The 14,306-nt window shown below is 34.6% G+C and overlaps 1 protein-coding gene across 4 annotated transcripts in view; it reads left to right on the top strand.

Moving 5' to 3' along the window:
- The window catches only part of NBEA (neurobeachin), a 474,839-nt gene that overhangs the window by 395,106 nt on the left and 65,427 nt on the right, over nucleotides 1-14,306 (top strand). For all 4 annotated transcript variants that reach the window (XM_027650993.1, XM_027650984.1, XM_027650977.1 and 1 more), the window contains 2 exons: nucleotides 2,984-3,124; nucleotides 9,684-9,803. In XM_027650993.1, the coding sequence (XP_027506794.1) occupies nucleotides 2,984-3,124; nucleotides 9,684-9,803 (261 nt within the window). The remainder of the gene's footprint in view (nucleotides 1-2,983; nucleotides 3,125-9,683; nucleotides 9,804-14,306) is intronic.

The following is a 14,306-nucleotide window of genomic DNA, read 5'->3' as shown; positions in this document are numbered from 1 at the left end:
TTCTTTTCTTTTCTTTTCTTTTCTTTTCTTTTCTTTTCTTTTCTTTTCTTTTCTTTTCTTTTCTTTTCTTTTCTTTTCTTTTCTTTTCTTTTTTCTTTTCCTTCCACTCTGGGGGCAAGGAAGGGTAATCCCAAAAAAAAGATTCTTCCCAGAGATTTTCCCATGAAAATTTCAGTACAAGGCAAGAACTCTCATTGGTATTTCACTTAAAGTCTACATTTTATTCAGCAGATGTTTTCTGCATTTCAGAACTTTTCTTCCAATGAATCATAAAGTAATTTAAAGAAAAAATATATTCTAACTCTGAAAAGAATATTGATGATGATGAAAAATACAACTTTTCAGGTTTATCATTTAATACAATTGAACATGTGTCTATCTTCGGAAGGTAGATTATTTCACGTATTTATGCAGGCATTTTTACATGAAAAAGACATCCTTATGTCTTTTAACTTTTAAATTAATATAACACTTCTCATTGAAAACCTAGAAAACAAAATGCTATTTGCATTAATATTTTATGTGACTTTGAAAATAATTGTCAAATTTTTGAGAGAAAGTACCTTTTTAAGTAAATACAAACATATATATAATATATTATTTTTAAAAAGTTATTTAAAGATATAGTTTAAAATATCATTAAGATGTTGCTAGTCCATAAAATAAAATGTAATGTAATTATTTTTTGAGCATCAATTGTGCCTCACAGGTCTTGTTACTATAGTCAATTTACAGTGAATAATGAAAACACATAACTTGTTTGATGAAAGACTTCTAATCAGCATCAAATATATTTTGAAAGGCCAGGAGTTTTCCATATTTCCAATCTTGCATTAATTACCATATTTGTTTTCTACTGCACTTTCAAACGTATATGTACAATAATATTGTGACAGATGATTTCTCTGTCTTCCGTAGCCTCAAAATTCACTGCACCACAGGGTAAGATGCACCTTCATAGTGGAGGTAAAAATATTCTCAGGGTGTTTCTCCATTACAAAATACAATCTTGCCAATTTATCTGCTATTTGGTGTTTCCTTCTCAGAGGGGGTGAACATTTCCTTTTAACAGACTAGGGTGTGAATTATTGCTTTAGCTCTTGAAATATGCAGTTGGGACTGGAATTTGTTCTACCAGAGAAGTGGATGCACAGTACCTTAATGAGGGTGGTGTCAGCAGGTTCCATCCAATCCCCAAAGCAACCCAGAGCCCTGATGTAATTTAACAAAGTGTTCACAGATCTACACAGTCAGTGTAATAGGAAAACAATGTCTTTTAGTAAGTCAGTCTTTCAAGGAAGTTGTTGAACAATCATTTCAATATAGTGGCAACTTAAAGGCTATAATAATGCCAGTGGGTTTCCTGACAGTGGCAGGAAGTGTAACAAAAACAAGTACAACAAAAATGCAAATATTTATTTTTTTCAATTTCCAGTAGTTGGGAAACAAGCCTGGAAAGTGCTAGGGATTGGCTCATAATTCTTTTTCAACAGTTTTGTGAGGTCTCACAGTGCAATCTGCACCAGATAACACTGATCCTTTGGGATTACTCATGCATTTTACACATTTGAGAAACATATTAGCATCTCCATGACACAGCAAAGTATTAAGCATCCAGACTGTTTAAAGTGAAAAATACTGAAATCACAATATTTTAAAATGTAAGTGTTCACCACACTACTATTTAAAAACAGGATCTAAACTGTTAAATCAGAAAACATCATGTTCTATGTCAGCCTTTTTAACAGCCATCTCAAAAAACATTGCAATGCTGAAAAAATAAAATACTTGTAGCTTTACAATTTTTTGCTTACATATGTAATGTAGTGAAACACACTGATTTGACCTTGTACCGGTATTTCCATTCCAAATTACTTTGGATTTTAATTCACCAGAAAAATTATGTGGTGGAATAAAATGCAAGAATACCTGTTAGCATTTTGAAAAGGGTCAAAGTCCTTGTGTACATGTTTTTTTCAAGTTTTAATACCCTTAATAATAGCAATTCTGATTAAACTTTTGATTACTTCAAATCAAGTACTCACTAAAAATTATAGTAAGTTTATACAATTATTTGGTGTGGAAGTGTGCTCTCCTCTAAGTAGTAAACTCTGTGTGTTTGGTTAATTTTACTTCAAAAGCTTAAATCTGTATTTTCTTAATACAAGTAACTTTTGTATCACTTAATAACAAGTATATTTTGCAAAAACTTCTGAGATAAAGTGGGTTACAAAATCATCAAATGCATGTATTCTCAAAGTAGCCACACCAGAACCTACAGTTCCTACTCCCGCCTTACATATAATTTGTTTTTTACCTAATTTGTATAGATTGTCTGTTAAGTTTGCTCAGAATGGACTTAGAATTTGAGAATGATTTCCATATTCTATTGTTTTCAAGTACAAAGCTTGTTTGCTTTGCTCAGTAAAACGTGGCTTTGTTCAGACAGAAAGTGTATCCAGTCCTCAGGACTATGAATGGTTTTTAAGTATTTCTGCTTAGGATCACCAGACACCATCAGCAGTTCTGTGTGAAATCTTTTCATCATGAACTGCGCATTACTAAGTATCCTTTGTGAGCAAAAGTCAGTTTTCATTAGCTGTGTGATTATGGTGAATGACAGCAACAGAAATATTAGTTTGGCCTCAATGCATTTTAAATGCAGTTTTAGAAGTCTATTTCCAGAACAACGTTACTGAACTAATTGGGAAACAACATATACTTCAAGAAGGTCTTGAAAGTTTGCAGATGTGGATCACTTATATTTGTCAATTAAAATAGGGAAACTCATAAGACTTCTAGTACACCAAGTCTTTGAAAATAAATTCTAAGATTACAGCAGTCTGGAGGGGTTACTTCAGCATGGAACAAGCTTGGTTGCAGAGTCTCCTGTGTAGTGAATCTTAATGCAGAATTAACCTATGACATATCAGACATGCTGCCCTTCAGCTGATAATATATTTGACCTCTTATCACTTTGCAGCCTATTGGGGCTTTGAACCCAAAGAGAGCAGTCTTCTATGCAGAACGGTATGAGACATGGGAAGATGATCAGACTCCACCTTATCATTACAATACCCACTACTCTACATCTACTTCTACATTGGCTTGGCTTGTTCGTATTGTAAGTATTTCTGGATCCTGGTTGTAATTAAATCTTTATCTACAGCATCTTTTCTGTCACTAACTACTGTTTCAATTTTTTTTTTTAAATGAAAGAACCTTTCTATAAAAATCTCGTTGTTCTTCCCTACCTTAAAGACTTAGAAATTCTCTAGATATACTGTATATCACAATATTAATTTGTAGTGATCAGAGGGTCCTTCCTACCCAAACAATCTGAAATAAATTTAAACACAAAATTATGGTGGTATAAGGACATAAACAGTGAGAAGAATGCATCTAAAACTAAATCCTCCTAAAAAAATATCTCTAGACAATACAGAAATCTGATACTACTCATGTATTAATTTATTATTTTTGGCTAGGGACAGGCGCATACAACATTAAAGAAAAGCCTTTTGTAAAAAGAACCTTAAATTGTCCAATTGAGAAGGAATTATAGAACCAGTTTTGTATTAAAGCAGCATAAAGTAATATTTTATGCAAATGAACTATGTTACTCAATGAATTACTATCTCTACAGTTTTTAGAAATGTAAAACTGTGGGTTCTAAATTCAAACTGCCATGTCAGTGTTGGAAACCTCATGCTTAAATATTATCATCAAAATCAGATCTAGGGAATGGGACCAAACTTCAAAGATGGAATGAATCTGAATTCAGTTTACATGCTATCACGTGCTAGACTGAAGGTTCTACAGAGAAACCTGAATTAAAGAAAAATTGAGTCACTGTGTAATTACTTAACTTCAAGTACACCCTGCCAATAAAAATGTGTTGCTTAAGATATATTCTAAGCATGTTTTGCACACAACAAAGCAAAACAGAGGCACACAAAGCTTGATATCTGAGTTTTCACTCATCTCAGGTCCCATTAGAGATGTCCTTTTTTTCTGCTCAGAAGGGAAGAATTCACGTGTCTGTGAGTTCAGGATATACTTCTTAAACCATGGGAAATTAAGTGTTGTTTACACTCCTATGTGGGGTGATCACTGTATTCCTTATAAATGTTGCTAAATTATTCATGTACTGTGAATACATTTTATGGCACACACGTGCTTGTTTGTTGCCTTAAAGTATATTAAAAGCAGTAGTTTTATTTGCATGTTTATCTATTAATTTTGGCTGCTATTCAACAGAAGATCCTCTTGCTAGGCAGCAAATTCTTGGACCTGAAAGTCTGCTTACAGGCTGAAGGTACAACACACCAAGGAGTATTCATTTCCTGTATAGGTTAATGCAATGCCATTTTTACTACTGTTGTTTATGTAATACTGTAGATGTTCTTTGCGCTCTTTCTCTTCTGACCTAAAAGAGCAAGAGTACAAGGTCTCTGTCTTGATGACCTTGCAATATAGACATGACAAATTATATTTGTTAGAGCAAACAATATGTGTGAGAATAAGAAGCAGAAAAGGAAAACCAGTGCTTTCCAGAGAAGAGGATGCAGATGGAAAGAAGGTGAAAACAACAGAGAACTTAAATGCAGGGGCATACCTGCATAAGTACTTCAAAGATTATTTAAATATGATTGACCAACAAAGAAAAGCAATCTCTAATGGGAGTGAAGGAAGACAGTTGGGGGAAAGTTTAAAAAGGAAAAAAGAAAATAATATAATGAGTCTGGATAAGGCTGCATATGGAAACCCAAAATAAATATTTGAAAATAAATGTGTATAGAGGAAAAAATTATAAAGTCATAGTGATCCTCAGAGAGAGATTTTTTGCTATAAAATAAAGGATAAAAAATCCTAAGGGATTGTGCCAGTGAAGCTGACAGATAAGGCTAGGTCAGATTTCTGAGGGTTAAAGTAGTATTTCATGCCTGTGAATTTCTTGAACTAGTGCTTTGGTGTAAGTTTCTGATGAAGACTGTGTAAGAAAAGGTAAATTACAGTCTAATACAGGAAGAGAAAGGTGACATTAAGAGATGCAGAGATTCAGACAGAAAAATGTTTTCAGTATTTTAAGAGACTGAAGAAGATTCGTGGGAAAAGATGTGTTACAGTAGAGCTTTCGGTAGACAGTGACAACAAACTGAGAGTGTAAGAGGCGTGGAATCTAAAACCATGGGAGAAGACTGTAGATCAAAGAATGAAAGAAAAGGAAAACAAAAAGAGAGAAATTAAGTGAAAATAAGCAAGCAGAGAAACAAAAAAACTATGACAAGAGGTAAATTGGAAATGAGATAGTCTAGATAGAAGCAGAACAAAACAATATAGAGTAATGGGGGTCCAAGGGGAGAAACTGCCTGCCTAGACCTTAGGATTGGAGGAAACAGTATTTGCAGTAGGAAAGGAAGTTTCAGCCACTCTGAAGTTTATATATAGAGAGAGAATTTTGTAATTACCACAAAACCTTAAAAATCATCTTGCTTTTTGGCTTTGACAGATGCAATCTGGTTTCTGTCAGTTGTCTTCAAAACATTACTTTTAATATCACGTTTCTGAACCAATTCTGTGATAATCTGCCTCATATTTCCCTCTGTTCCTTTCCTTTATCTGATGTATTGTGGGTGTGCTCTGCCTCCACATCAATTGCCCACCAAAGACTCTCTGTTACTTCCCTCCTCAGCTGGGCAAGAGAGAGAAAATGTAAGCAAAGACCTGAGGGTTGAGATAAGAATGAGGAGAGGTCACTTACCAGTTATCATTATGGGCAAAACAGACTTGGGGAAATTTGTTTAAATTATTACCAATCAAATCAGAGTAGGATAGTGAGAAAACAAGCCCAAATCTTAAAAACACCTTCAGCACCCCCACTCCCTTCTTCTTTGGGCTTGACTCCCAAATTCTCATGCTCCTTTCCCCTCCCTCACACAGCAGGATGGGAAATGGGGGGTATGGTCAGTTCATCACACATTGTCTCTGCTGCTCCTTCCTCCTCATGGGGAGGACTCTTCACACCCTTCCCCTGCTCCAGCATGGGATCCTTCCGACAGGAGACAGTCCTACATGAACTTCTCCAAAGTGAGTCCTTCCTACAGGCTGCAGTTCTTCATGAACTGCTCCAGTGTGGATCCCTTCCACAGGGTGCAGTACTTCAGGACTCCAGTGGGATCCCCTGTGCGGTCACAAGTCCTACCAGGAGCCTGCTCCTGCACAAGCTTCCCAGGGGGTCACGACCGCCCTCAGGTATCCACCTGCTCTGGTGTGGAGTCCTTCAGGGGCTGCAGGTGGACCTTATGGTGGATCCCCATGGGCTACAGAGGGACAGCCTGATTCACCATGATCTTCACCACAGGCTTGCAGGAGAATCTCTGCTCTGACACCTCGAGCACTTCCTCCCTCTCCTCCTGCACTGATTTTGGTGGCTGCAGAGTGCTTTCTCTCACATATTCCTCTGTATAGTGTTGTTCTTCTGCAGTTTTTCCCCCGACCCTTCTTAAATGTGTTATCCTAGTGGCACTATAGCTATAAGTAGATTTGAGCAGGACAGTCACAGATATATCAGACAAAAGGTCTACATCATTCTGTCAAATCCCTACATACTCTCTCTTTCTCCTCTTAAAAATGACTGAAAAGACATTTTTGTTTGACATAGGATGTCTTAGAATGAACACATCCCTTCCTCCTCCCTCCCCTACTTCCACCATAAATGATTCAAATGAGTCTGGGCACTGTTAAAAGGGAAGGGAGGGAGAGAAGTGCTGTTGAACTGAAAAATTCCTTGTTCTCAAAGCTCAAGCTTGTATTCAATGTAATCAAGTATCCCACAAATTTCTCTTCTTGTTGGCAGTGAACAAGGCATGAATTTTATTCAGAATATTTGAACGAGTGAGATGGAGTTATAATGAAAACATTGTGCAGCTTTATAGCTTTCACAGCAACAAAACCTTTACATGAAATGACAGTAATCGGTATCATAGAATAACAGTATTTAAATGAGTATATTGAATACAGATATAAGCACTTGACTTCCCAGAGAATAAAAATTACCTTAAAATTATGTGAGAGGTCTGAGATAAAGCCAGTGAAAGCTCTGAATTTCTGCTACCGATTAAAAATCCAAAAAGATAGGCACAACAGGCCATGGCAGGATGGCATAATAGTGCTCAGCTGCTAAAAGTTTAATCCTTGATTATGAATGTTATTGCTTTTGTGTATTTGTCTTAGATGCTTAAAATAATGTTGTCATAGAAGTTTGGATTAATATTTTTACATAATTTATTGTAATTGCATCATTTTTTCTGATTTCTGGTTTCTGCTTTTTTAAAATCCATTAACTGCTTCTGATTTCAGAACCTCAGCAATGATCCACAGTCTACTCCACAATAATATTCACAAAAATTGCATGTATCTTATTAAAAAAAAAAAGATAGGTAGGAATTGGTAGAAGACTAAATTATTTGTACTCAGATCAACAACAGTATGGGCAAGCTAGCAAAAATAGCATAATTGCTATTGCAGATATATATAGGTAATTTGGAGGAGGAATTCAGTTTAAACCAAAATAATTGTAATATTAAAAAATTGTAAATTTAATGTTAAAATTATAATATTAATAGAATTTTAAGGTAAATTAGAATAAACTTATTCCTGCATATGTTGTTTTCCATTGTATAGTTCTGGGTCTGAAGCATACACATTTTCATTTATATTTTACATGAAGTTCACTATGTGGAGCACTGTAAAATCTGATAAAAACTTAATTTATTTTCTTTCAATATTTCATTTCATGGTTAGTTTATACTACTCACTTAGTCGAGCTACTGTTAAATTTTAATATTCTGTTTAAATTATAAACCTCTTCCTCAACACAGTCTTTCAATATTTACGAGTGCAAACAAAGTCATTGTTTGCAATGGGATTTGGGATCCTCCAATAAGTAATTATACTGTGATGATTTTGTATTAAATTCAATAATTTTAATTAATTATTTAACACATATTAGGATTCTCTGATTAGAATAAGTGCACTGATGAAATTATAGTTATGAGATCCTATTCTTTTGAATTTGTATTTTAAAAACAAATTCCCAGTGTTTTAAGAGGAAAAAAATATGGATAAAAACCTCAACCATTTAATTAGCAGTAGAATGTCTTGCGTTATTATAATGAAATCAATTCCATATTTGCACCAATAGACATTGGAAGTCAAGAAGAAGAAATCTTTTTTCAAATATAAATGATTCCCTGACATGTGTCATATGTCAATATGATGTCAATAAGACATCATTTCTCATTTAGAGAAAAAAATATAAACTTTTTCTTCTTTGAAAGAAAAGAAAATAACCTGTGTTGACTGTTGTGTAATTGGGAAGACATGGAGTAAAGATAGAGAAACACTGATCTCTAGACATGTGAATTCCCTCTTGCATTTTCCTCTTCTTTTTGTATCTTTTCACTACCTTTGCATGCATGCTTTCCTTATGTACATTTTAGTTACTCTGAAATGCTACGTAAACATGAATTATTTCAATCCTTTTTAATCTGGGGTAATTTACACACAGTAGGTATAATGTGGCATAATTTCTTCATAAATTCTTTATCAAAGGAGGAGTTCTCTGGTTTCCTCAAAAGTTTCAGAAAAGGAAACAGAGAATATATAGAATAAAATTAAAATAATAGATGAATAATAGTGTAATACCAATTGTGATCTAACTATGAACTGCTTTGATTAACAAAATTTCCAAATGATCAAGATATGTAAGGAAGTAAATTTGGGTGTGAATTTGGTAAAAGGGACCCTGTTTAAAACATTCCCCAGGAGACTTTGGCAAAGAGGAAGAAGCAACTTCCATCTCTGTAGACATATTGCTAAATATACAGTTGAATAAGAGAGCTAATGGAGTGGTGCTGGAAAACCAGGGAGCTGGCAATGATCTCAGTATTCAGGTCAAATAAAGATTTGGTCCTCTGTTAACCCCTTCCCTGCAGTGGAATGTGGGAACATGAAAATGTGTTATCCAGACTGTCTAAGACTTGAGCTCTTCTTCCCCAGAAGTTAGTAGCTGTTTCCATTTAGTGAGTATTGGGATGGTGGTTTCAGATAGAATTAGCAAAACTAAAGACTCTAAATATTTAATCTGTCTCTGCCCCAAAGTAATGATGAAGCTAGGTTTCCTACAACCATAGTCTGCCTCATAATGACCATAGAGCCGTTCTACTCACCATGAGGCGAAGTGGAACATACTGAGGTCCTTTCAATTAAATGAAAAGGAAGATTAAGAGAGGGGATTTTTTAAAGATTTTATTTGGACATACCAACATACAAGGGGTAAACAAAGCACAGTTATATAAATAACACAGTGTGTTTATGGTGGTTGCAATGAAGTAGGAAGTCGTGAACTGGATCTGAGCTACATGGGTCTGCTACTGGTGAGTAATTAGTGTTATGGAAGAGAACTCAAGATCTGTGTGTGCAAAATGTGTTAATGCCAATAAATGTATTCAAGTGTTCAGTGCAGATACCCATGCATACATATAATTATGAGGTGCCATGTTTTTCTTCTGCCTTTATGAAGTATTTTGATCTACAAAAGGCATTTGGAGTTTGGCAGAAACCTGCTGCATGATTCCTTGTACTGTTTTCTTAATCTGTCTTAATTTCATTAACTACAGGAGCCCTTTACAACATTCTTTCTAAATGCAAATGATGGCAAGTTTGACCACCCAGATCGAACCTTCTCTTCAGTAGCCAGGTCATGGAGGAACAGCCAAAGAGATACCTCAGATGTGAAGGTAACATATATATATCAAATAAATAGATAAATCTGCATTTTCATATGTGGTATTTAGTTTTAGGTAAGAGGATGCTATATTTATTTTATATTTATATATTTATATATTTATATATTTTAATTTCTTTATATTCAGTATACTAGGTACAGTGTAAATAAATAGATATTACTAAAGTTTATTGTTCTAACAGAAACAATCAAAGATTCTTTGAAGCTGAGTGGACAAAAGGTGTTTTGTTTTTAGAGAAAAACAACCTAACTGATTTAATTTAGATCAGATAATCAGGAGATGGAGAAAAGCCCAATAAATTGTTCTTTCCTGCTGTTAACTCAATATTTGGCCCACTCTATAAAACACAGCAGGAATTGGATTTGACCTTAAAGTGTCATATTGTTATAGCTTGCCTAGCTCTGGGTTTGCATCGCCTGGGGCAATTAATAAAGCATTAATGACAAGACCCATTTAAAATGTTGGCTTTTCTGTACAGCTTTAGCTTTTACTTGAAAGTGCCTGGGGATATTATGCAACAATACACATTAGATTAAAACAACTTCTACACGATATACAGAAACAGCCAGAGAGCAGGATGATTTTACTGTTGTTTTTTCTTACCTATTGCTAAATACAAAGGGATATTGTTCATATACATGAAACCTTATCAGAAAGAACCCAAAACTAGTAATATTTTGAATAATATGCTCCTTTCTTGAGTCTCATTTTCTAGTAATAAGGTAGGCAAAGGCTGCACTATACCTAAAATTGCTCTCTTTTTAAAAAAAACTATTTTTACAGTGAATATGTTTCTCTTCTATTTTTATACTGCCACTCATACTAGGAAGTTATAAAGTCAAGGTCATATTGGCATTATATTTTTTGCTTATCTTGAAAAAAAAAACAAACCCAAAAAAGTAAATTTGTTGATTTATTTTATTCCAGAGCTCATGTTTCCATAAATAATTCTAGCAGTTTCAGAAATGTATGTGGATAAACCATGTTGTTATTATTTAGTTACTAGTTAGAATAACTAATTGTAAATTGTATGGCCATCTCAGCATATGGGAGAAAATACTTTTTAAAGAAAAGAAACTGACCTGGACCTCCTACAACCTATTTCATATCTATTCATGTTCCTCTCAAAGTCAATAGTATTTTAAGTACTATCACAATATTTTAAGTGCATTAGGAATTTCCTAATTTGGAAGGAATTTGAGGTAAAATCTACTATATTTGTTATATGTTCAAAGTGCTGACATTTTAATTTTTCCCTTTCAATGAAATCTCGTTTTCCTGGAATTCCACTAGAATATCTGCAAAAGTGACTTCCTAGGAGTGAGGCTCAAACAAAAGATAAGAGCCTTAAACTGAGGAATAAGGGAAGACAGTTGGAAGTGACTGTAATCTTCTTGTCTGGCTTTAGTACACAGGAGGAGGGCAGTTAAATACATCAAGGCATTGCAAAAGATAAAGGAATATCTGAGGACAAACAGAGAGATGGTATTTAGCATGGGTATATAATTAGTGAAAGGATTGTTCCTAAACTAGCAACGAAATTAGTTATCAGTAAAACAAAGAACTGAAATGTTTGTATGAAAATACCAGCAGCCTTGTGAACCAAGTGGGGTAATTTAAACTGCTGCTGCCAGGTATTACAAGGATGAAGGAATTATGGATGGGTAACAGTTGCATTGCAAAATGTATTGGTATTAAAAAAACAGATACCTTCAGAAAAGGAAGGCAAAAGGTGAAGTGGGGTAGCTATGTACTTTAATGTCATTGAATTCAAAAAAGAGATTTGGGAATAATGGGTAAAATAGTAACAATTAAGGGTCAGAGTTCCACTGGGGGAAAAGATTGTAAAACAGTGTGTTCCAGAATACATTTGGCAGTCTACTATAGAGCCCCAGAGTCAGATTTATATATATATATACATTTCAGTTAAGCAATTCGAAACAGAAATACTTCTTGGAACTAAGTCATTACAAAAAATCTAATATGAAAGGCATAGAGGAGGTATATTAGTCAATAGATGTTTTCTCCATATTTTCCCTGACCTGTCTGTTCAGGAATATTTTAGGGATTAAACATGCTGCTTAAAATATGTGTTTATTAATCAATGAAGATACAGGGAAGGTGGGTTTAGAAATTAACCTTGAGTTGATTTATTATTAGTTGATTCAGTTTAACATAAAAATAGATAAACAAAAGCAGATTCAAAAAATGAGCTGAATCTTTAAGTGATGCTGAAACAAATAGAAAGCCCTAATAACCTATCTAAGTGAAAAAAAAAAAAAAAAAAAGGTAAAAAATAAAAGCAAGTAGAAATTAGAGGAGATTTAATACCAGCCTTCAATGTATTGCGTCATCTGTTAAGTCCACTGAGGTAGCCTAAGCAATATATGTCAATGCATTGCTGTTTAGTCTTCAGTTTAACAAGGAAACTGTAAGATCAACAGGATGACAGAAAGCTTATCACGAGACCAAAGCTTTATCCTTAGATTATAGCAACTAGAGTATTTCATGGCATCTAATTTCCCCCTAAAACAGTCTGATTAGTCATTCATTCAGAGCTGTTATGTTCTTGGAGAACACAAGTTATTTTCCTTTTCCTTGTCCAATTTTTAGTATGCATTCATGCTGGATAAAGCAAATGCTTAGTGCTTTCTTTGCTAGTGGAAGTATGTATCCAAACTGGAGAGGGAGCCATAAGAAGAGCAGCAAATGTGTTTAAGGAGCTGGATACAAGTAGAAAAAAAGTGTGTATGTGTGGGGTAATTAATGTCTAAGAGTGAAGATACATAAATACTATGAAATATGGAAACATATGAAAGAGAGAAGAATTGTTTGTCAAGGAACAAAGAGGTAAACCTCAGAGGAAAGGGATCAGAGTGGAAGAATGCTCACCCAAGCAACAAAGTATGAAAAGTTAAAGTGAAATTGAGTATTCTTTGAGTTTGAATATCTTCACAAGGGGAAGTAGTAACCCCCTTATTTCTAAAGTTTCTTTTGTAAGTAGATTGGCAAAGCACTGGAAAAGAATCAGGGACAATCATGAACTGGCAAGAGAATGTGTTAGTTGACCCTTTAGGCCCTTTCCGTTTGCAGAGTCTGTGTTTCTTAGTGATAAATCAAGAATGAGTATAGCAGCTAATTGTTGCTGTTGTTTGTTGCTTAAGATCTTAATGAACTACATTTCTCAATGCCATGACATCAGGGCCAACTTTTCCCTGAGGCCTTGAAGTTCATTCTGCAAAAGGATAGGCAACTTAGCTGTTACTGCTAATACAAATACCTCATTTTTTTCAGATTGTTGTGCTACTGCTTGGAATGCCTTACAGACTTTTCAAACATTTTATTCCAGTTCTCAGGGACTTAAAAAGCAGTGAGATTTGGGGAACCACCATGCAACCCCCTCAAAATCTCTACTTATTTTTGCCACTATCCTAAGAGCAATATCCACTGTCTTGCACAACAGAAGAGCTTCAGATCTGACAGTAGGAATCATTCAAAAAGTCATGTCCAGCAGTCTGGAAACTTCTAATATTCTCCAGGAGTCCTGAAAGAAAGTAGAGAGTGTGCAAGAGGAGGCGTGCTCTGTTAAAAGTTTTAGCATATTTGTGTAGCTTCTTCTGGCTCTACATGCAGTTATAAATGTGGGAAGAGGGTTGGCAGTGTGGATTCCCATGTGATATACATGCTGTAAATTGTTTTCCTATCCTTAAGATTTTTTGAGTCTTTGTAGTAAATATTTAGTACATGGAATACAGGCTACCCATCAAAGTTGCACACTTTGAAAGCTGTTCAGACTAGCAAGTGTTCATCTTTCATGCATTCCTTATCATACATTTGAAATTCATCTAAGCTGCTTTAAGTACATTAATCTCTGATTTTATTAACCTCATTATTTACTGTGGCACAGGTTATGAAATAATTTTAAAACAGTGTGTGGGATTAATCTGACATTCCTCATTGCTGTGCATAGTGAGTTGGCCACAATTTTTGCTTTCAAGTACTATATTAAATAATCATATGAATTGCTTTAATTCTTTATTAGCAAGGTCTAATTTTAAAAATACTTTTTAAATTAATTTTTTTAGGAAAATAAAATCTGGTGGTCTTTTTCATCAGTTACTTTTTAAGAAAGAGGAATATGAGTCACTTTATCCTCAAATGCTTAAGTCAGTGCTGAAGTAGATCCATTTTAACAAGCAAACTGAGATTTTTTAAGCACTGCAGACACTTTCCACAACAGAGTCCTTTTGCAGCCTTGATATAGTTTAAAAATACATTCAAACCACTATTACAAAATTCTGCATTAAAATTTAAAAACCAAATACCTGAAATTTGCAAAAGAATGTATATCTCTTTAGGAAGCTGCAATTCTTTGAGTCCAGCTCATTTTCTCACATGCATGTGTCCTCTTCGGCATTCTCTCTCTCTGTTTCTCTCTTTCTCCCTTTCCCCCCGCTCCTTCCCTCTCTACCTCTGTGTAGTCTACTCTGGAAC

The sequence above is a fragment of the Corapipo altera genome, unplaced genomic scaffold, assembly GCF_003945725.1.
Source record: "Corapipo altera isolate COAL_440 unplaced genomic scaffold, ASM394572v1 0, whole genome shotgun sequence".
Classification (NCBI taxonomy): domain Eukaryota; kingdom Metazoa; phylum Chordata; class Aves; order Passeriformes; family Pipridae; genus Corapipo; species Corapipo altera.
The sequence above is the reverse complement of the archived record's forward strand: the minus strand, read 5'-3'. Positions and strand labels throughout refer to the sequence as shown.